Source organism: Notothenia rossii (assembly GCF_949606895.1).
Source record: "Notothenia rossii genome assembly, chromosome: 2".
NCBI lineage: Eukaryota > Metazoa > Chordata > Actinopteri > Perciformes > Nototheniidae > Notothenia > Notothenia rossii.
In genome coordinates this window covers 3,774,626-3,796,647 of record NC_136904.1, presented here as the reverse complement: position 1 = coordinate 3,796,647, position 22,022 = coordinate 3,774,626, and the positions used below count along the sequence as shown (strand labels likewise).

Below are 22,022 nucleotides of genomic sequence, written 5' to 3'. Positions count from 1 at the left end.
GTTGACATTTCTTTTTGATCATACATAGGGTAAAGCCTACATATTCAATCATAACCTTACAGACAACATGTTATACAATTAAGTCCTGACTTAATGTTAGTTATCAGGTTTCACGGTGATATCTATAGTGTCTTGCAAAATGAATTTAAAATCATGTTTCTCAAAATAAGATCCAAAAACCTCCACTTCAGTAACATCTGCGTTTCAATCAGGAGAGACGGTTTTGATATAAGAAATGAATACATACCCCCGGGGTCTAGACACTGGTGGTGGTGAATGGATGGTTGGGGTCGGTCTGAAGGGGAGGGGCTTAGCTTGACCCTGGTGGTGGTGAATGGATGGTTGGGTTTGGTCTGAATGGGAGGGGCTTAGCTTGACCCTGGTGGTGATGAATGGATAGTTGGGGTCGGTCTGAAGGGGAGGGGCTTAGCTTGACCCTGGTGGTGGTGAATAGATGGTTGGGTTCGGTCTGAAGGGGAGGGGCTTAGCTTGACCCTGGTGGTGGTGAATGGATAGTTGGGTTCGGTCTGAAGGGCAGGGGCTTAGCTTGACCCTGGAGGTGGTGAATGGATGGTTGGGTTCGGTCTGAAGGGGAGGGGCTTAGCTTGACCCTGGTGGTGGTGAATGGATGGTTGGGTTCGGTCTGAAGGGGAGGGGCTTAGCTTGACCCTGGTGGTGGTGAATGGATAGTTGGGTTCGGTCTGAAGGGGAGGGGCTTAGCTTGACCCTGGTGGTGGTGGTGAATGGATAGTTGGGGTCGGTCTGAAGGGGAGGGGCTTAGCTTGACCCTGGTGGTGGTGAATGGATAGTTGGGGTCGGTCTGAAGGGGAGGGGCTTAGCTTGACCCTGGTGGTGGTGAATGGATGGTTGGGTTCGGTCTGAAGGGGAGGGGCTTAGCTTGACCCTGGTGGTGGTGAATGGATAGTTGGGGTCGGTCTGAAGGGGAGGGGCTTAGCTTGACCCTGGTGGTGGTGAATGGATAGTTGGGTTCGGTCGGAAGGGGAGTGGCTTAGCATGACCCTGGTGGTGATGAATAGATGGTTGGGTTCGGTCTGAAGGGGAGGGGCTTAGCTTGACCCTGGTGGTGGTGAATGGATAGTTGGGGTCGGTCTGAAGGGGAGGGGCTTAGCTTGACCCTGGATTCAGAGGGACATTAGGTGATAAGGGGTGGAGGAGGGTTGCGTTGAGTCACCTGAAATGACAGCTGTCAGAGGGGAGAACAGATTTAAAAGGGTTAGCGGAGCGCTATGATAGGCTTGTGAGAATAGAGCGAAGTGATTGGTTAAGCTGGGGAGTGACGCCCTCGATCACTTAGAGAGAGAGTAGTAACATGGAAATAGTAAATTAATGAGAAAAGACGGTCTTCCTGGTTGAACTTGCGCTGAGCTTCATACAGCAGAGTTTTGAGTTTCATTCCCATAAGTATTTAGAAACATGTGTATGTGAATTTGTTAATACAGGACTGTCTCAGAAAATTAGAATATTGTGATAAAGTTCTTTATTTTCTGTAATGCAATTTAAAAAAACAAAAATGTCATACATTCTGGATTCATTACAAATCAACTGAAATATTGCAAGCCTTTTATTATTTTAATATTGCTGATTATGGCATACAGCTTAAGAAAACTCAAAAATCCTATCTCAAAAAATTAGAATAGTTCCTCAGACCAAGTAAAAAAAAAAGATTTATAACAGCAAAACACAATCAAACATTTGAAAATGTCCATTAATGCACTCAGTACTTGGTTGGGAATCCTTTTGCACGGATTACTGCATCAATGCGGCGTGGCATGGAGGCAATCAGCCTGTGGCATTGCTGAGGTGTTATGGATGCCCAGGATGCTTCAATAGCGGCCTTTAGCTCATTAGTATTGTTGGGTCTGGTGTCTTTCAGCTTCTTCTTCACAATACCCCACATATTCTCTATGGGGTTCAGGTCAGGGGAATTTGCAGGCCAATCGAGGACAGTAATGCCATGGTCAGTACACCAGTTACTGGTGGTTTTGGCACTGTGGGCAGGTGCCAGATCATGCTGGAAAATGAATTCCTCATCTCCATAGAGCTTTTCAGCAGACGGAAGCATGTAGTGCTCTAAAATCTCTTGGTACACAGCTGCATTTACTCTGGGCTTGATGAAACACAGTGGACCAACACCAGCAGCTGACATGGCTCCCCAAACCATCGCTGACTGTGGGAACTTCACACTGGATTTCAAGCAACTTGGATTTTGCTCCTCTCCAGCCTTTCTCCAGACTCTGGCGCCTTGACTTCCAAATGAAATACAAAACTTGCTTTCGTCTGAAAAGAGGACTTTGGACCACTGTGCAACTGTCCAGTGCTTCTTTTCCTTAGCCCAAGTCAGACGCCTCTTCCGTTGTCTTGAGTTCAGAAGTGGCTTGACCATGGGAATACGGCTATTGTAGCCCATTTCCCGGACACGTCTGTGAACAGTGACTTTTGATACCTGGACTCCAGCTTCAGTCCACTGTCTTTGAAGCTCCCCCAAATTCTGGAAGCGACTCTTCTTCACAATGCTGTTAAGGCTGCGGTCATCTCTCTTGGTTGTGCAGCGTTTCCTGCCACATTTCCCCCTTCCAACAGACTTTTTGTGGATGTGCTTTGAAACTGCACTCTGTGAACAGCTTGCTCTTTGAGAAATTTCTTTTTGTGTCTTACCCTCCTGATGGAGGGTGTCAATGACGGTCCTCTGGACAGCAGTCAGATCAGCAGTCTTCCCCATACTTGTGATTTAGTTTACTGAACCAAGCTGAGTGTTTTTCAAGGCTCAGGAAACCCTTGCAGGTGTTTCGAGTTAATTAGACGATTCAAGTGATTCGTTGAACACCCTACTAGTATACTTTTTCATGATATTCTAATATTTAGAGATAGGATATTTGAGTTTTCTTAAGCTGTATGCCATAATCAGCAATATTAAAATAATAAAAGGCTTGCAATATTTCAGTTGATTTGTAATGAATCCAGAATGTATGACATTTTTGTTTTTTTAATTGCATTACAGAAAATAAAGAACTTTATCACAATATTCTAATTTTCTGAGACAGTCCTGTATATCATTCATAGCCTGATCGATGTCAAATGTTATTCCTAAAAACATGCTGAAAACTGATCCTTTTTTATGGTTGCTAGAAGTGTTTGCTGATTTATGAAGTGATGATAAGATATATTAATAATGCCCTCTGTAAAAAAAACTAAAAGTCTGGAAAATGAAACAAGAATTTTGATTTTGTACACACACAAAATATGCAAATTAGTACAGATATAATAAGTAAACGCCTTATGTGCATATATAATCCTGAACTTACAGAAAACTTGTTATACAAAAAGGCTAATTTACTGTAACGTAACCCACTGGAGAAGATTCAAAGTGATATCTTGACGTCTACACTTCCCCCCATTGACATGCAGTGTCTCCCTTTAGACGGACCCCATCAGTTTTGCATTATTAAGTATTTTATAAATCTCTGCCTTCCTGCGGCTCACCACAGGCTCAACATGCTCTCTGCCTTATTTACACTAGACCTGCATTTTTCTTAGGTTTGGCAGCGGCTGAGTGTTGGAGGGATTCAGAGAGTCTGAAGCAGAGCCTTTTATAAGGTCTGAAAGCTCTGGCTTTACTTTGTGAATATTATTTCATTTAATTTCATTTGTATTTGTTCCCTTCTTGGTATGCACAATTTAATGTATAACAATTATTTACAAAACATGTCTCTGTAAACACGTAACCGAAAAGGAGCAGGGAGAGTAAAATAAATCAATATAAATAGGTGGTCTGTCCTTCATATGTTCTTATTCACAGCCAATCATAACAGTATCGTAGGAAAATAAGAGAAACACAAAAACGTACAAGAAAACACGTAGTTCCCACTTGACAGTTAACGGAAAGAAACCAGACAACAAATAAACAACAACACCAAAAGATCACATGAACAAGGAAAAGTGCAACATCCGAGTCCAACTGGAGTAGAAGAGGGAAAGTGGCGCATCATAATCAAGGCGACTGGAAAAAATCCCCAAAAACGAGGAGAAGTGAAAACATGTCTACGAAAGATTTCCACTCTGCTGTGTTGTTGTTTCTGAATGTTTATACAGCTGTGAGTTTTTATATTTTGTGTATTTATTACCTTTCAAAAGGGAAAATAAAACCTGTGAAGCCTCTCTCTGGTTGTGTAACTTCTTCAGACGTTTTGTCCAATCTCAGCTTTCAGGACTTCTGGAAAGTCTTTCGGGAGAAACGTTGCTGACTCTCGTCCACCAAAGGAAGGCAGACAGGAAGGACATTTGATCACAACATGATTTATGTGGAAGTCGTATGGAAACTGAAATGTCCAGATCTAAAAGCCTGGGATCTTCTATGTAATGCACTTGTGTCCTCAACATGCATAATGGATGTTTACAGTACGTCTTAAGTTGCATTTCTTTCTTGTTATTGCTCATAATCAGCCAATACTGTTGCTCCTTTTCTCCAGAGAACAAAAATGTACACTCAAGTGGAAATTAAGCATGTTAAAAAATACTGAAAGGAATATAGATAACCAATTTAAAAGATTTAAGAATTCTGGATTAGTGCCAGAAACAAGTTTAGTCACTACATGTACTGTTCATTTGTAATCCTTATAAACCTAACCTGTGAAATCAGTTATAAGGTTTCTTGTGGCTCAGGAAGAGTTTTGATTAGTCCCTGAAAAGATAAACCATACATTCTTTATTAGTCCCGACTCCCGCACACTGGATCTTTCGTCATTAAACCCCAAGAGGTTTAATTATTTCATTATCCGGTTCACATCTGCAGTCTTTTATACCAAACAGTGCCCAAATATCTTAGACAGTCAGACAAATGTGGAAAAGTAGTCACTGTTTTTGGAGCTTAAACCAATACGTCAAGCTTTGATTTGGACCAGTTGGTTATTTAAAATCTATTGTAAGTCCCGTAACTTTTATGGAACTCTAAAAATGACTCAAAAAAGTATAAAAAACGGGTCCAATTCTCTTAAAATCAGTGAAACACAGAGCGTTGCCCTGAGGTTTGACAAGTGGTTTTCAGATCTGTTCAGGACTCTGTTTGTTTCTACCAGCTGGTTAAAATCCACCACGAATGCCATATGTAAATCAATCCCACACTGCATGGTAAAAAACAGAGTGCATTCTGGTCCGGGGGCTACAGGACGGAGAACCACCGCGCTGTAATTGGCTAACATTAGCTCAGCTTCGTTGCTTTAATCATGACATATTGCTGCAAGGAAGCATTTGGATGAAGCTGTGACCCTTTGTTGTTCTTTTCTGGGAGTCCTGCCAGTTTATATCGCCCCCAAAAATCAAGAAGAATATCCTCATAAGTAATGCATCCCAGAGAGGGGAGAATCTGCAATGGAAACGTTAACCCATCAACCTCAAAGAGTCTCTTCTTCCTCACCACAACCTACGGCATTGTGGCTGTAATTGGCCTCCATTTTGGTGCAGCTCCAACAACATTACTTATTGGCCTTTCCCCTTCCTCTCGAGGGCTTTCTCGGGCCCCAAATGTTTTCTCAACAGCCCTGAATCTTATTAGGTTTTCAGAATACCTTAAATGTGTGTCATTTCCCCTCAGTCTCTCCGACTGGTACAGTTAATGAATGGAGCAAAAGTCTCATTACTCGTCTGCTCCAGAGGTGGGAAGTATTGGAGTACAAATACTTTGTTACTGTACTTAAGTACGTTTCTGGTGTCAGTACTAATGTGAGAAGAGGGGACACATGTTGATGTAGAAGTGTCTAATGACTTTTGACTTTCACTTCTTACATGTTGAACACAAATACCTGTACTTTCTACTTCTTATATGTTGAACACAAATACCTGTACTTTCTACTTCTCACATGTTGAACACAAATACCTGTACTTTCTACTTCTTACATGTTGAACTCAAATACCTGTACTTTCTACTTCTTATATGTTGAACACAAATACCTGTACTTTCTACTTCTCACATGTTGAACACAAATACCTGTACTTTCTACTTCTTACATGTTGAACACAAATACCTGTACTTTCTACTTCTTACATGTTGAACTCAAATACCTGTACTTTCTACTTCTTACATGTTGAACCCAAATACCTGTACTTTCTACTTCTTACATGTTGAACCCAAATACCTGTACTTTCTACTTCTTACATTTTGAACACAAATACCTGTACTTTCTACTTCTTACATGTTGAACCCAAATACCTGTACTTTCTACTTCTTACATTTTGAACACAAATACCTGTACTTTCTACTTCTTACATGTTGAACCCAAATACCTGTACTTTCTACTTCTTACATTTTGAACACAAATACCTGTACTTTCTACTTCTTACATGTTGAACCCAAATACCTGTACTTTCTACTTCTTACATGTTGAACACAAATACCTGTACTCTCTACTTCTTACATGTTGAACACAAATACCTGTACTTTCTACTTCTTACATGTTGAACTCAAATACCTGTACTTTCTACTTCTTACATGTTGAACCCAAATACCTGTACTTTCTACTTCTTACATGTTGAACCCAAATACCTGTACTTTCTACTTCTTACATTTTGAACACAAATACCTGTACTTTCTACTTCTTACATGTTGAACCCAAATACCTGTACTTTCTACTTCTTACATTTTGAACACAAATACCTGTACTTTCTACTTCTTACATGTTGAACCCAAATACCTGTACTTTCTACTTCTTACATTTTGAACACAAATACCTGTACTTTCTACTTCTTACATGTTGAACCCAAATACCTGTACTTTCTACTTCTTACATGTTGAACACAAATACCTGTACTCTCTACTTCTTACATGTTGAACACAAATACCTGTACTTTCTACTTCTTACATGTTGAACACAAATACCTGTACTTTCTACTTCTTACATGTTGAACTCAAATACCTGTACTTTCTACTTCTTACATGTTGAACTCAAATACCTGTACTTTCTACTTCTTACATGTTGAACACAAATACCTGTACTCTCTACTTCTTACATGTTGAACTCAAATACCTGTACTTTCTACTTCTTACATGTTGAACACAAATACCTGTACTCTCTACTTCTTACATGTTGAACTCAAATACCTGTACTTTCTACTTCTTACATGTTGAACATAAATACCTGTACTCTCTACTTCTTACATGTTGAACACAAATACCTGTACTTTCTACTTCTTACATGTTTAACACAAATACCTGTACTTTCTACTTCTTACATGTTGAACACAAATACCTGTACTTTCTACTTCTTACATGTTGAACACAAATACCTGTACTTTCTACTTCTTACATGTTGAACACAAATACCTGTACTTTCTACTTCTTACATGTTGAACATAAATACCTGTACTTTCTACTTCTCACATGTTGAACACAAATATGTGTACTTTCTACTTCTAACATTTTGAACATAAATATCTGTACTTTCTACTTCTTACATGTTGAACTCAAATACCTGTACTTTCTACTTCTTACATGTTGAACACAAATACCTGTACTTTCTACTTCTTATATGTTGAACACAAATACCTGTACTTTCTACTTCTCACATGTTGAACACAAATACCTGTACTTTCTACTTCTTACATGTTGAACTCAAATACCTGTACTTTCTACTTCTTATATGTTGAACACAAATACCTGTACTTTCTACTTCTCACATGTTGAACACAAATACCTGTACTTTCTACTTCTTACATGTTGAACACAAATACCTGTACTTTCTACTTCTTACATGTTGAACTCAAATACCTGTACTTTCTACTTCTTACATGTTGAACCCAAATACCTGTACTTTCTACTTCTTACATGTTGAACCCAAATACCTGTACTTTCTACTTCTTACATTTTGAACACAAATACCTGTACTTTCTACTTCTTACATGTTGAACCCAAATACCTGTACTTTCTACTTCTTACATTTTGAACACAAATACCTGTACTTTCTACTTCTTACATGTTGAACACAAATACCTGTACTCTCTACTTCTTACATGTTGAACACAAATACCTGTACTTTCTACTTCTTACATGTTGAACACAAATACCTGTACTTTCTACTTCTTACATGTTGAACTCAAATACCTGTACTTTCTACTTCTTACATGTTGAACTCAAATACCTGTACTTTCTACTTCTTACATGTTGAACACAAATACCTGTACTCTCTACTTCTTACATGTTGAACTCAAATACCTGTACTTTCTACTTCTTACATGTTGAACATAAATACCTGTACTCTCTACTTCTTACATGTTGAACACAAATACCTGTACTTTCTACTTCTTACATGTTTAACACAAATACCTGTACTTTCTACTTCTTACATGTTGAACACAAATACCTGTACTTTCTACTTCTTACATGTTGAACACAAATACCTGTACTTTCTACTTCTTACATGTTGAACACAAATACCTGTACTTTCTACTTCTTACATGTTGAACACAAATACCTGTACTTTCTACTTCTTACATGTTGAACATAAATACCTGTACTTTCTACTTCTCACATGTTGAACACAAATATGTGTACTTTCTACTTCTAACATTTTGAACATAAATACCTGTACTTTCTACTTCTCACATGTTGAACACAAATATGTGTACTTTCTACTTCTAACATTTTGAACATAAATATCTGTACTTTCTACTTCTTACATGTTGAACTCAAATACCTGTACTTTCTACTTCTTACATGTTGAACACTAATACCTGTACTTTCTACTTCTCTCATTTTCCAAACAGGCTGGTTCCTTTAGTCTGAATGTGTGTTTGGTGGCGTGATCATTATTATTTAGAGTCATTGCGTGCCTATTGATTTGAACACGATCCGTGTATCCATCATTTCCTGGTCTTCTCTAAAGAAGAGGGACCAATGAAAACGTTGTCATGTTGCCGTTGTTCAGCATGGAAACATTCATTAGCTAACAATGACATTATTGTTCTATTAATATAAAGGGAGGTCAGGTACTCTTTAAAACAGCTGCTAGTTATGGGTACTTTTTACTGAAGTACATTTCAAAGCCTCTTTACTTTGACTTGAGTAAAGAAGTTTAGTCAGTACTTCTACTTTCACCAGAGTATTTTTAAACACGAGTATCTGTACTTCTACTTGAGTAAAGGATGTGTGTACTTTGGCCCTCTCGTGGTCTGCTCCAACACCATCTTCGTGGGCTGTTTCTTGCTGCTGCTGCTCTACTATTTCCTGGCCCCGATTTTTTGGCATGGATTGAAATGTAGAGGATTTGCCAGCTAAACATAAATTCTAGTAACTGCAGGTTTCACGACTGCTAATGCCAAATCCCTGCCCTACATATGTATGTTATGCAACTAGAAAACAGCACCTGACAACTTTAGCCTCTTAAATGGCAGGAGTAGAAATAAGACATCCTCAACATTTCCTAATTTATGGCTTTACAATATGGATGTTTTTTATCAGGTCTTTTCCAGATGATCAGTGGTGGATGAGCATGTGTGGGATTTGAGTGTCATGGGTAAAAGTGTGTTATTAAATGGCCCACATGCACACGTTGAGACATCTTTTACCTTGCTTAAAATGTTGTTCTGACATGTTAACGTTATATCAGCAGTAACACATTATTTTAAACCAAACTGATCTTATATGGCTAGCCAATGTTCCCTTCGGGCCAAAAGGAGCACAGGTTTTTCGGTTTTCTCCTAAATAAATCTAGATAATTAAAAACAATCTTGCCCTTGCACGAGTTGCAGCAAATGAAAGTCTCTTCATTAGACCACCCAATTCCAGCCTGAAAATGATTCACAGATTTCTAAAGTTCAGAGATGACATCATTGTGTATGCCAGTTCTGAGTGTTAGCATCACAAAGGCTCCCTCAACAAAAAGCAATGAGATTTCTTCCATTGGACTTTATTCCAGAAAATGTGTTCTGTGGTACAGCGCTAACGTTAGCCTAAAGGAACTACAGCTCGGTCACATGACTTCACGTCACTACCGCTAAGATAAAGGTGGCTAATGTTGGGCTATAAAGGAACTACAGCAAGGTCACATGACTTCCCTCACTACCGCTAAGCTAAAGGTGGCTAATGTTGGGCTATAAAGGAACTACAGCACGGTCACATGACTTCACGTCACCACCGCTAAGCTAAAGGAGGCTAATGTTGGGCTATAAAGGAACTACAGCACGGTCACATGACTTCACGTCACCACCGCTAAGCTAAAGGAGGCTAATGTTGGGCTATAAAGGAACTACAGCACGGTCACATGACTTCACGTCACCACCGCTAAGCTAAAGGAGGCTAATGTTGGGCTATAAAGGAACTACAGCACGGTCACATGACTTCACGTCACCACCGCTAAGCTAAAGGAGGCTAATGTTGGGCTATAAAGGAACTACAGTACGGTCACATGACTTCACATCACCACCGCTAAGCTAAAGGTGGCTAATGTTGGGCTATAAAGGAACTACAGCACGGTCACATGACTTCACGTCACCACCGCTAAGCTAAAGGAGGCTAATGTTGGGCTATAAAGGAACTACAGCACGGTCACATGACTTCACGTCACCACCGCTAAGCTAAAGGTGGATAATGTTGGGCTATAAAGGAACTACAGCTCGGTCACATGACTTCCCTCACCACCGCTAAGCTAAAGGTGGCTAATGTTGGACGTGATGATGTTTAGTCGTCTCCTTTAGACACCCGTGAGCAACCACTGGTTTTAAATTAATCCGTGGGGTATTTACTGACGTATCTTATGTCGTAAAAAAATATCTTCAGCTTGTGTTTACCACAGACCTTATTTCAGGCAACCGAAAAAAACATACAAAAACCTTTGACTTCGAGAGCTGTGAACCAGAATTGCTAAAATGACTAATTTCCACGTTTTAGGACTCACTCCTGCACCTTAGCGAGGGCAAAAGTGGAAGTACAGATACTCGTGTTTAAAAATACTCTAAAGTAGAAGTTTCCTTGTACGATGTGAGGGTCTAAGGACAGAGGGTGTCGTATTGTCATACTGATATTCTGTACAAACTGTGAAGTCCACTGAGACAAATGTAACATTTGTGATATTGGGCTGTATAAATAAACATTGATTGATTGATTGAAGTACTGACTAAACTTCTTTACTCAAGTAAAAGTAAAGAGGCTTTGAAATGTACTTCAGTAAAAAGTACCCATAACTAGCAGCTGTTTTAAAGAGTACCTGACCTCCCTTTATATTAATAGAACAATAATGTCATTGTTAGCTAATGAATGTTTCCATGGTGACCAACGGCAACATGACAACGTTTTCATTGGTCCCTCTTCTTTAGAGAAGACCAGGAAATGATGGATACACGGATCGTGTTCAAATCAATAGGCACGCAATGACTCTAAATAATAATGATCACGCCACCAAACACACATTCAGACTAAAGGAACCAGCCTGTTTGGAAAATGAGAGAAGTAGAAAGTACAGGTATTTGAGTTCAACATGTAAGAAGTAGAAAGTACAGGTATTTGTGTTCAACATGTAAGAAGTAGAAAGTACAGGTATTTGAGTTCAACATGTAAGAAGTAGAAAGTACAGGTATTTGAGTTCAACATGTAAGAAGTAGAAAGTACAGGTATTTGGGTTCAACATGTAAGAAGTAGAAAGTACAGGTATTTGGGTTCAACATGTAAGAAGTAAAAGTAAAAAGTCGTCTAGTGGAGTAAATGAGAAATGTACTAAAGTAGAGTAACAAAGTATTTGTACTCCACTACTTCCCACATGAATGGAACATTGTACCTATGAGAGACAAGAGGCTCCTAAATCCCACTCTGGAGCGGGGGGCTTGTTTCAGAGAAATGTTGAGTAAAGATAATTTAGAAAATGGGCTCCAGCACAGTGCTGCGTCTGTTCCCTGCACACACTCGACTCCCCAAGGCTACTGGGCTCATGTTTGTTTTGATTTTGATCCCAGATTCTGAGTTTGGATTGGGGGGATTTTAAGGGGGGCGGGTGATGATGTTGGAGGACTTTAAAATGCATGGCAATGGTTAAAACAGATTGGAGTAAAAACAGTCTAACTTAACTAGAAGGAGTCATGCTATACTGTAACGGGAGGACTCTTTCCTTCTCTTTCTGTTTTTATGACACGTAGACGGTTGGAAGAGCTCGAGGATTCCTGTGGTTCACAAAGAAATCAGAAGAAGCTGTGCAGATATGTGGAAATAGGCCACCCATAGCGCATAGAAACATGTATTTTTTATTAAAGGGTCCCTATGCTCATTTTCAGGTGTATATCAGTATTTAGTGTCTCTACTTTAAAGAGTCCTCTCCTGCTGATGTTCAGGTGTATATCAGTATGTAGTGTCTCTACTTTAAAGAGTCCTCTCCTGCTGATGTTCAGGTGTATATCAGTATTTAGTGTCTCTACTTTAAAGAGTCCTCTCCTGCTGATGTTCAGGTGTATATCAGTATGTAGTGTCTCTACTTTAAAGAGTGCTCTCCTGCTGATGTTCAGGTGTATATCAGTATGTAGTGTCTCTACTTTAAAGAGTCCTCTCCTGCTGATGTTCAGGTGTATATCAGTATGTAGTGTCTCTACTTTAAAGAGTCCTCTCCTGCTGATGTTCAGGTGTATATCAGTATGTAGTGTCTCTACTTTAAAGAGTTCTCTCCTGCTGATGTTCAGGTGTATATCAGTATGTAGTGTCTCTACTTTAAAGAGTCCTCTCCTGCTGATGTTCAGGTGTATATCAGTATGTAGTGTCTCTACTTTAAAGAGTCCTCTCCTGCTGATGTTCAGGTGTATATCAGTATGTAGTCTCTCTACTTTAAAGAGTCCTCTCCTGCTGATGTTCAGGTGTATATCAGTATGTAGTGTCTCTACTTTAAAGAGTCCTCTCCTGCTGATGTTCAGGTGTATATCAGTATGTAGTGTCTATACTTTAAAGAGTCCTCTCCTGCTGATGTTCAGGTGTATATCAGTATGTAGTGTCTCTACTTTAAAGAGTCCTCTCCGGCTGATGTTCAGGTGTATATCAGTATGTAGTGTCTCTACTTTAAAGAGTCCTCTCCTGCTGATGTTCAGGTGTATATCAGTATGTAGTGTCTCTACTTTAAAGAGTCCTCTCCTGCTGATGTTCAGGTGTATATCAGTATGTAGTGTCTCTACTTTAAAGAGTCCTCTCTTGCTGATGTTCAGGTGTATATCAGTGTGTAGTGTCTCTACTTTAAAGAGTCCTCTCCTGCTGATGTTCAGGTGTATATCAGTATGTAGTGTCTCTACTTTAAAGAGTCCTCTCCGGCTGATGTTCAGGTGTATATCAGTATGTAGTGTCTCTACTTTAAAGAGTCCTCTCCTGCTGATGTTCAGGTGTATATCAGTATGTAGTGTCTCTACTTTAAAGAGTCCTCTCCTGCTGATGTTCAGGTGTGGGAGAGAAACTCAGGGATGCTTCAGGCCATTTACATGCACTAAAACATATAGAACACACTACAGGAAAGGGAACACCACAAAAAGCAGAATAAGGCCTCTTTAAAATGTGTGTCCACTCTTACCTCAGAGTTTGACAGCAGGTCAAAATGTGTTTCTGGTTGTCCTGGAAAACACTTCACATTTCCTCTCAGATTGTCAATTTTTTATTCCCGCTGCTGCACTTTTGTTGCTTTTCGACGTGAATAACATTTGCAGAGCAAGTGAACACCTCACACCTAGGCTAAAATGACTCTTTTACAACTTGTAAACACCAAAGTAAGTGTTGAACAATGGCTGCTTGCTTCTTGAGTCCTTTGATCAGTTCACGTGTTTCAGTGACTGTCTCTCTGTCTTCCTCCTCTAAAAACAATGGTGGTTTTATTGCAACTCCAGCCTGAACTGAAGGTAGAATCCTGCTGTCTTTGCGCAATGACTAACTCTTAAAATTCCTCTCCAGGTTTCAATTACACTGCCTCTGCACTGACCTAATCCCTTAAATATTAGACAGTGGGCATAGCTGCACGCAGTGCTTACTTTGGACTCACTTTGCTGCCTTGAGAAGGACATGTGCTCTTTGGCCTTTGAGACAGTGAGTCTTTAAAAGGCCATGTTTGAATGTTTGGTAAGTGAATTAGTAGAACAGCACTCAGAGTAAAAGATAAAGGATATTTTCAAACTACTTTCTTGATCTCTCGTTGGACAAATAACATCATTACACAGCTTTAACTCATAAACATTTTATTATAAAACTCTCACACATGGAAGGCATCACTCTGAAGATGAGACGAATAACTGAAATCTCTAAATCGGGGTTTTGCGTGCACAAAATCTGAACTACGTTTGTGTTTATAATGAGTTGAATGTGTGTAATAAGTGACCGTGGTTTATATCATTGTGAAATATATACACATTCTTCATATTCTAGCTTCATAATTTAACATTTAGAAACATTTCTGTAAAAACTTCATCAGAAAAACACAGATTAGTTTTGACAATTTCAAGTGGCAAAGACACAAATTGGCAGCTTCATTAGGAGTGACCAAAACTAACGAAAACACTGATTTTAAGTTCCCTCTTTGCTAAACAGCTTAATAGTGGACGAGTGAAAAACTGCTGTTCAAAACATACTAAATAAAAGCCTTGTGTTTTTGAACTGGACTCAAAATCTCTCCTTTATTCAGTCTGAGTTTTGTCTGTGCATTTCTTCATAAAGCACTTTCCTTCATGTTAACGTTGCTCTACATGAAGCCTCTTGTTACAATCTCTCAGGCTTCTTTAACGAACACTGTGTGGCACAAAACCATTAACATACATTCAATCCATGTGTGAACATCTCTGACTTCTGCTCTCAGTAAACATGTCTCTTTCCCCTCATTCATTTCATTATTCTGTTGCTTTAATCAGATCCAATAAGGCAGAGCATGGCCTTGTGTTCGCTCTGGCAATCCTTAAAAAACACAATATGGCTGCTAATATCAATTATTTCCCTTATCGACTTATCAGTTGATCATTTAGGGATATTGTTTGGTCGTTCAAATGTGAGAATATAGAGAACATGTCCATTGAAGTTACTCAAAAGTCTTGAGTCTTGAGAAATCTCCATATTTATGAAGCTTACACGGCAGTTTCTGTCATTTTGTTGTGAAAAAATACTGTGAGCGATTCTGTTTCTATCAATCCACTTGCGTCTGCATCTCTAATCCATAAAAAGCACATTCTTTTATTGAATTAGATGAATGTGAATCATGTGAATCCCGTGCAGAAGTGAAACAGCGTCCGACTCGGAGCCAGGTGTGATTTGTTGACCTGCATCACAAACAGCCTTTTCCTGGCCTGTTGCTGCAGTGTGAAAGCAGTCATAAAGTCACACGGGGGTCTTTTTAAGGCGTGAAAGTGGGCAGGACGTAGAGAGGAAGAAGAGGGGGTCTCAGGAAAAGTTCTATAAAACAATCTCACTTCGGGGGGAGGGGCTGCTTGAGAGGCACTTCAGCTAATTTCACTACTTGATCCTAAAACCCCTCGCCTTGTCCTTTGACTGTTCCCACAAATGTTTGAAGTGTGGAGGCCCCTGAAAGTGGAGAGCAAACAGAGACTGGACGGATCCCGTGTTTGTCTAAAGTCTTAATAAAGCCACGCTCCAAGCACCATTGAAACCAAACAAACAGGATCTGTTTAAAGGCACTCAAACTTGGCAATGCCCTGCAACACAGTCTGCCGCGGGTCACTTCCTCTTCCTCTCATCATCATCATCTTGTCAACAGAGCAGGGGGAAAAGCAGCTTTCCTGAGTGACATGTGCTCAAAAAACATCAGATTTACAATGCGAATCGTACAGTTGTGGAAAGCATACAAATCTCAGCCCTGTAACTAAAACGGAATAGAAAGGAGGGCCGTGGAGTGAAGAATATCTTCCTTTATCCACCGTTTGATCCTGCAGGAAATTGCCGTGTCACTTTCCAGCTGGACTCTTCAAGGCTCCTTAAAACTGAGATTATTTGGTCCTTTTTAAATCCATTTAGCCGTTTTCTTAGTACAATATCCGTGCTCGAGAGAGAACCAGGAGCAGGACTCAGAGGGAAGCAAAGTTATGATCCACCACCTTCTTTTTCTGTCAACTTTAGGGTCATATTCTTCATCCTCATCAGGCTGGTCTGAAACAACAATGTGCTCACTGTCGCTTTGCAACTAAAATGGGAAAGCAGGAAGGCTCTGGGGGGAAAAAAGTTCTCCCTTTCATCCACCTTTTGTGTCCTGCAAGCTCTCTCAAACACAGATTATATGTCCTTTTTAAATCCCAATGTTCTCAGTACAGTATCCGTGCCAGAGGAACAAGCAGGAGCAGAATGAGGCTGTAAAGCCCGTGTGAAGCAGAGTTATGATCCACCTCCTCGTCTCTGTCAACTTTAGGATCATAGTCTTCATCCTCGTAGAAGTCGTCCACATCCGGCTGGTCTGAAACAACAATGTGGTCTCCTATGGCGCAGAGTTTGCTCATGTTCTCCTTCACCACTTCACAGAAAGGCCTCTCCACCCCATCGCAAACACAGCGGTTCAGCAGCACGCCGTTCGGGATGAACAGCATCTGCTGGATGGTGGCTTTGCACTTGGAGGAGCATTTCCTGCCGTTGAACAGCTGACCACAATATGATAAATAAGCAGTAAGAGAGGTGCGGCATCTGCTATCCTCCTCACAGCGTTGCCTAGCCTCCATGCATCCGATTCCCCCTCCGTCGCTCGGATATCTCTTCGGTAAACACGGCTCTATGGTGCGTTTGGCCTTCACACACTCCTGATCCTGTGCACAGTCACACGTCTCCAGATCCGGACCACTTCGAGTGTGGTTTAACCGGATTAAAGCGTTGATACAGTGGCTGGGACATTGTCTTCTCGTCCCCCTGATGTTCCCCTCACACGCTGCTAAGTACTGACTGTAGGCCAGGTCGCACTCGGGCTCTTCATGGCACCGAAGCAGCGCCTGCCAGCAGATCAGCTGGGCGTCCAAAAACACCAGCACCCAGGGGAGAAGTGCTAGGACACTGCACCAACATCTCATGCTTGGGAGGAAGTTCTGGCTCGGAGACGTGCAGGACAGTCACTGAATGTCACTTCACAAGTTATCCACAAACAGGCCAAGAAAAATACACGTTCATGCTTGGAGAGAGTTCAGAATATGAATCATTAGAATAAGAAAACTGTTCTCATTCTGGTAGATTTTGATTGGCTGTCAGTATTTCTGTCCACTTCAATTGAATTGAAAAAGCAACTATTGTTTTTGGTGTGTCCAGGTAGACATGTAGCAGTGCTTTCTCCAGCAGCAGGGCAATCCCTTAGTCTCCCAAAGCAAGTAATCCGCACAAAGTCCCAAGAAAAATGCACTTTATAAATAAATGATCCCAGGTTGTGCATGTGTTTCCAGTCCTCCTCTCCACGCGTGGCTGCAGAAAACAGCAACAGTTATTCCGGGAAGCATGTTCGTTCAAAAGTGGGAATAACAATCCAAACTGCAGTCCGTTTCTGCTCCATGGTGCAGATTTGAGGTGGTGTATGGAACGTGCCACAATTATCCAAAGTTATCCAATGTTAACGCGCACCCTCACCACAGCGATTATTATCCAAAAACTCAGCTTGTAAACTCATCTGTCCTGCCATGTTCCCTCTCGAAATCTCTCCCCGGCTCTACAACTCTTAAACTCCATTCTTGTATCGCGATGTTGTTGTGGTTTGTTTTAGTTGTAAGAGCTTTCTGTCTGTCGCATTTTGTCCCGCTATATGTGCGTCTTTGTCCCTCTTCTACGCTTCACGGTCCGCCGAGCATTTCCCCACAACACCCCTCCTCCTGTCGAAAAAAAGAAAGAAAAGTTTTCCTTCCCCCCTCTCTCTCTCTCTCTCACACACACACACACACACACACACACACACACACACACACACACACACACACACACACACACACACACACACACACACACACACACACACACACACACACACACACACACACACACACACACACACACACACACACACACACACACACACACACACACACACACACACACACACACACACACACACACACACACACACACACACACACACACACACACACACACACACACACACACACACACACACACACACACACACACACACACACACACACACACACACACACACACACACACACACACACACACACACACACACACACACACACACACACACACACACACACACACACTCTCTCTCTCTCTCTCTCTCTCCCTCATTTACAACCCTGTCCACCCATTGGTCGTCATTGAGGAGTCAGCCGTGGGACCGGTTTCCAGCAAATCCTCACTACATGACCAGATAAAAAAAAGTGTATGATTGTGTCTTCATGTAACCCAGGATCTGTGTGGTCCCTGCAGACAGAGGTGGAAGAAGTACTCAGATGTGTTACTGAATTAAAAGTACCAATACTACATTTTAAATGCACTTTGTTACAGGTTAAAATCCTGCATTCAAAACTGTACTTGAGATTGAGATGTACAGATTGTGTACTTTAATAAAAGTGGAAGTACTTAGATACTGTACTTGAGTAAAAGTATAATTATTAAAATCTTGTACTTGAGTAAAAGTAGAAGTACCAGACTGTAGGAATACTCTGTTACAAGTAAAAGTCCTGCATTAAAAACTGTACTTGAGTAAAAGTACAAAAGTATCAGCATCATAATATACTTAAAAAACAAAAAGTAAAAGTACTCCTTATGCATATTGGCCCATTTCAGAATCCTATATATATATATATATATATTTGCTACTACTGGGATTATTCGTGTGTTTTTATCACAGCTAGGAAAGTAGAAGACGTGAATAACTTTATATAGCTACTGCTGCTAAATAAATACATAAATAAAATGTCAGAGTTTATTTAATAATTGATTTAGATGTTGTATTAGCTAATAATCTAAACCTAACTAGTAACTAAAAGCTGTCAAAGAGGAGAAAAAAGTACAATATTGGTTTCTAAATTGTAGTGGAGTAGAAGTAACAATTAGCTAAAACTGATAATACTGAAGTGCAAGTACAAGCACCTCAAAATTGTGCTTCAGTACAGTACTTCCATCGCTGCCTGTAGCAAAACACAAGTAAAAGGGGGAGGAGAAGAGAGGGTGGGCTTGCATTCCTTTGCAAGAAGCTCACATCTGCAATTCACCGCTCAGACGTTCAGCGCGGAAAAACAAATCTGTTCCCTTTTAGCTGCGAACAGAGCAGGGAAACCTCTGTGATGACTGCCTCTCCCTTCAGTTTTCTCTCACTAATTGTCCCCCCACAACACACACACACACACACACACACACACACACACACACACACACACACACACACACACACACACACACACACACACACACACACACACACACACACACACACACACACACACACACACACACACACACACACACACACACACACACACACACACACACACACACACACACACACACACACACACACACACACACACACACACACACACACACACACACACACACACACACACACACACACACACACACACACACACACTCCCCACCATGCCTCTCATTCTGCAGGGTTCTTTAAGCCCCGATTGACAGAGGAGAATGGGAGAGAATGGTATTTTCTGGACCGTTTCACCCCAATTGTGTCAGATTGGCCATGCAGGGTCCCAGTGTCTGCAGCCTATCAGCAGAGAGCGTTTCTGCATCAATATATTTTACAGCTATCCCCTTTCACTCCACACTTGAGAAGTACCAACAGCCCGGGCTCTTCTGCCATTCACATGGTAAATACCTTGATTTATTTTTGGCAGAGTCGATGCACCGGCTCCATAAAACCAGATGGATGCCAGACCTCCTGATAGGAGGAAAATATGCTTTGCAAAAATGTCAGTTCTGTATTTAAAACACGCTTTAGACCAACAACATGTATACAAATACACACACAGACCTTATTGTAATCTGTGATATAAATACTGATGGCTGAGGCTCTTCTGTCAAAGCAGCATAGCACAGGAACATGTGTTGAATAGTGTTATAACAAGTGCAAATTACATAATTATGCAATTAAAATACAAGATTAAGCAGGAATAAGTCAAATATAGATGTGTAAACTTTAAGGATTCATGTGTATAAACTGTATGTACACAGAGGTGGGAGAAGTACTCAGATCTTGTACTTGAGTAAAAGTAAAAGTACTCAGATCTTGTACTTGAGTAAAATTAGAAGTACTCAGATCTTGTACGTGAGTAAAAGTAGAAGTACTCAGATCTTGTACTTGAGTAAAAGTAGAAGTACTCAGATCTTCATTTCATTTCATTTCAAACCTTTATTTAGACAGATTAGTCCCTTGAGATCATCGATCTCATTTACAAGGGAGACCTGCATCATTTAGTTCCACATGAAACATAAAAACAACATACAAACAACAGAGGATATCATATTTACATATTCAACATTTACAAATACCCAGAGTGTCAGAAAGCATTTCATTTAGACATGCCTTAAATACATTCAAAGAAATAAAAATGCTCAATTTCAATTTTGCCTGTAGACTGTTCCAAGCAAGTGGAGCTGCGCACATAAAAGCTGTCTTACCTAAGACAGTCCTTACTCTTGGCACATCTAACAAGACTATATCCTGTGATCGCAGACAATAGCTGCTTGCAACTTTCTGCTTTATCAATGAACAGATATAATACGGGAGTTTGCCCAACATAGCTTTATAGATAAAAGTGTACCAGTGACTGAGCCTCCGTACAGTGAGTGATGGTAAACCTGCCTTGGTATACAATGTACAGTGATGAGTAAGTGCTTTACAGTTAGTGACAAATCTCAGAGCACTATGATACGCAGCATCTAGTTTGCTTAGGTAGTTGGCAGGTGCATTCATATACAGCAGATCACCATAGTCCAGCACAGGTAAAAAGGTCACAGTGACTAGCCTTTTCCTGGCCTCAAGCGAGAAACAGGACTTATTCCTGAAAAAGAAACCTAGCCTAACCCTCAGTTTTTTAAGCAGGTTATTGACATGAAGTTTAAAAGAGAGACAGTCATCAAGCAAGATACCAAGGTATTTGTAACAGGCAACAACTTCAAGTTTTGTTCCTTGCGTTGATACAATATCTAAAACAGGCTCTGGTGACTTTTTAGCTTTTGAAAAGAGCATTATCTTGGTTTTATCCACATTTAAAAGAAGCTTTAGTTCAGAGAGCTGAGTCTGAATAATGTTAAAAACAGCCTGTAATTTAACAACCGCCTCCTGAATGGAGGGACCTGCACAATACATCACGGTATCGTCCGCATAAAAATGTAAAGTAGCTTCATCCACATTTTCACCTAAACTGTTGATATATATGGAGAATAAAAGTGGACCTAAAACAGAACCTTGAGGAACACCATTAGCAATGTTTAACCACTCAGAAGACAGCCCATCAAAGTGAACACATTGGGACCTTTCAGAGAGGTAGTTCACAAACCACCCCACTGCATGGCTGGATATGCCAGTACTGAGTAGCCTCTGTTTTAAGACACGATGATCAACGGTGTCAAACGCTTTGGAAAGGTCAATAAACAGAGCTGCACAACTCTGTTTATTATCTAGCATACTAGTAATATCATTTACCACTTTCATTGTTGCAGTGATGGTGCTATGTTTCTTCCTGAAGCCTGACTGATGTTTAGACAGGATATCATTTATACATAAAAACTCCTTTACTTGTTCACTCACAAGTCGTTCGAGCACCTTAGCCAAAACTGACAATTTAGAGATTGGCCTATAGTTATTTAAAATAGTTGCCTCCCCTCCTTTCAGTAGAGGCAGGACATAAGCAGACTTCCATACTTTAGGAATTGTATTTGTGCTGAGGGAGAGGTTAAAAAGAGAAGTAAGAGGTGGAGCAATAAAATCTGCAGCTATCTTTAAAAAGAAAGGTTCTACGTTGTCCGGGCCAGCCGGTTTCTTAGGATCTAACTTGGATAAAGCTTCATGGACAATACCAACAGTTAAAGGAGTAAAACTGAAAGGGTTTTCCAGACCACATTG

General features: G+C 40.4%; 1 protein-coding gene across 1 annotated transcript; it reads right to left on the bottom strand.

Moving 5' to 3' along the window:
* Window positions 1-14,173: 14,173 nt before the first annotated feature.
* On the bottom strand, window positions 14,174-17,950 carry LOC307030568 (growth arrest-specific protein 1). The gene has a single exon (XM_079667070.1). The coding sequence runs from the start codon at window positions 17,002-17,004 to the stop codon at window positions 16,255-16,257; it is 750 nt and encodes a 249-aa protein (XP_079523196.1). The 5' UTR covers window positions 17,005-17,950; the 3' UTR covers window positions 14,174-16,254.
* Window positions 17,951-22,022: the final 4,072 nt, after the last annotated feature.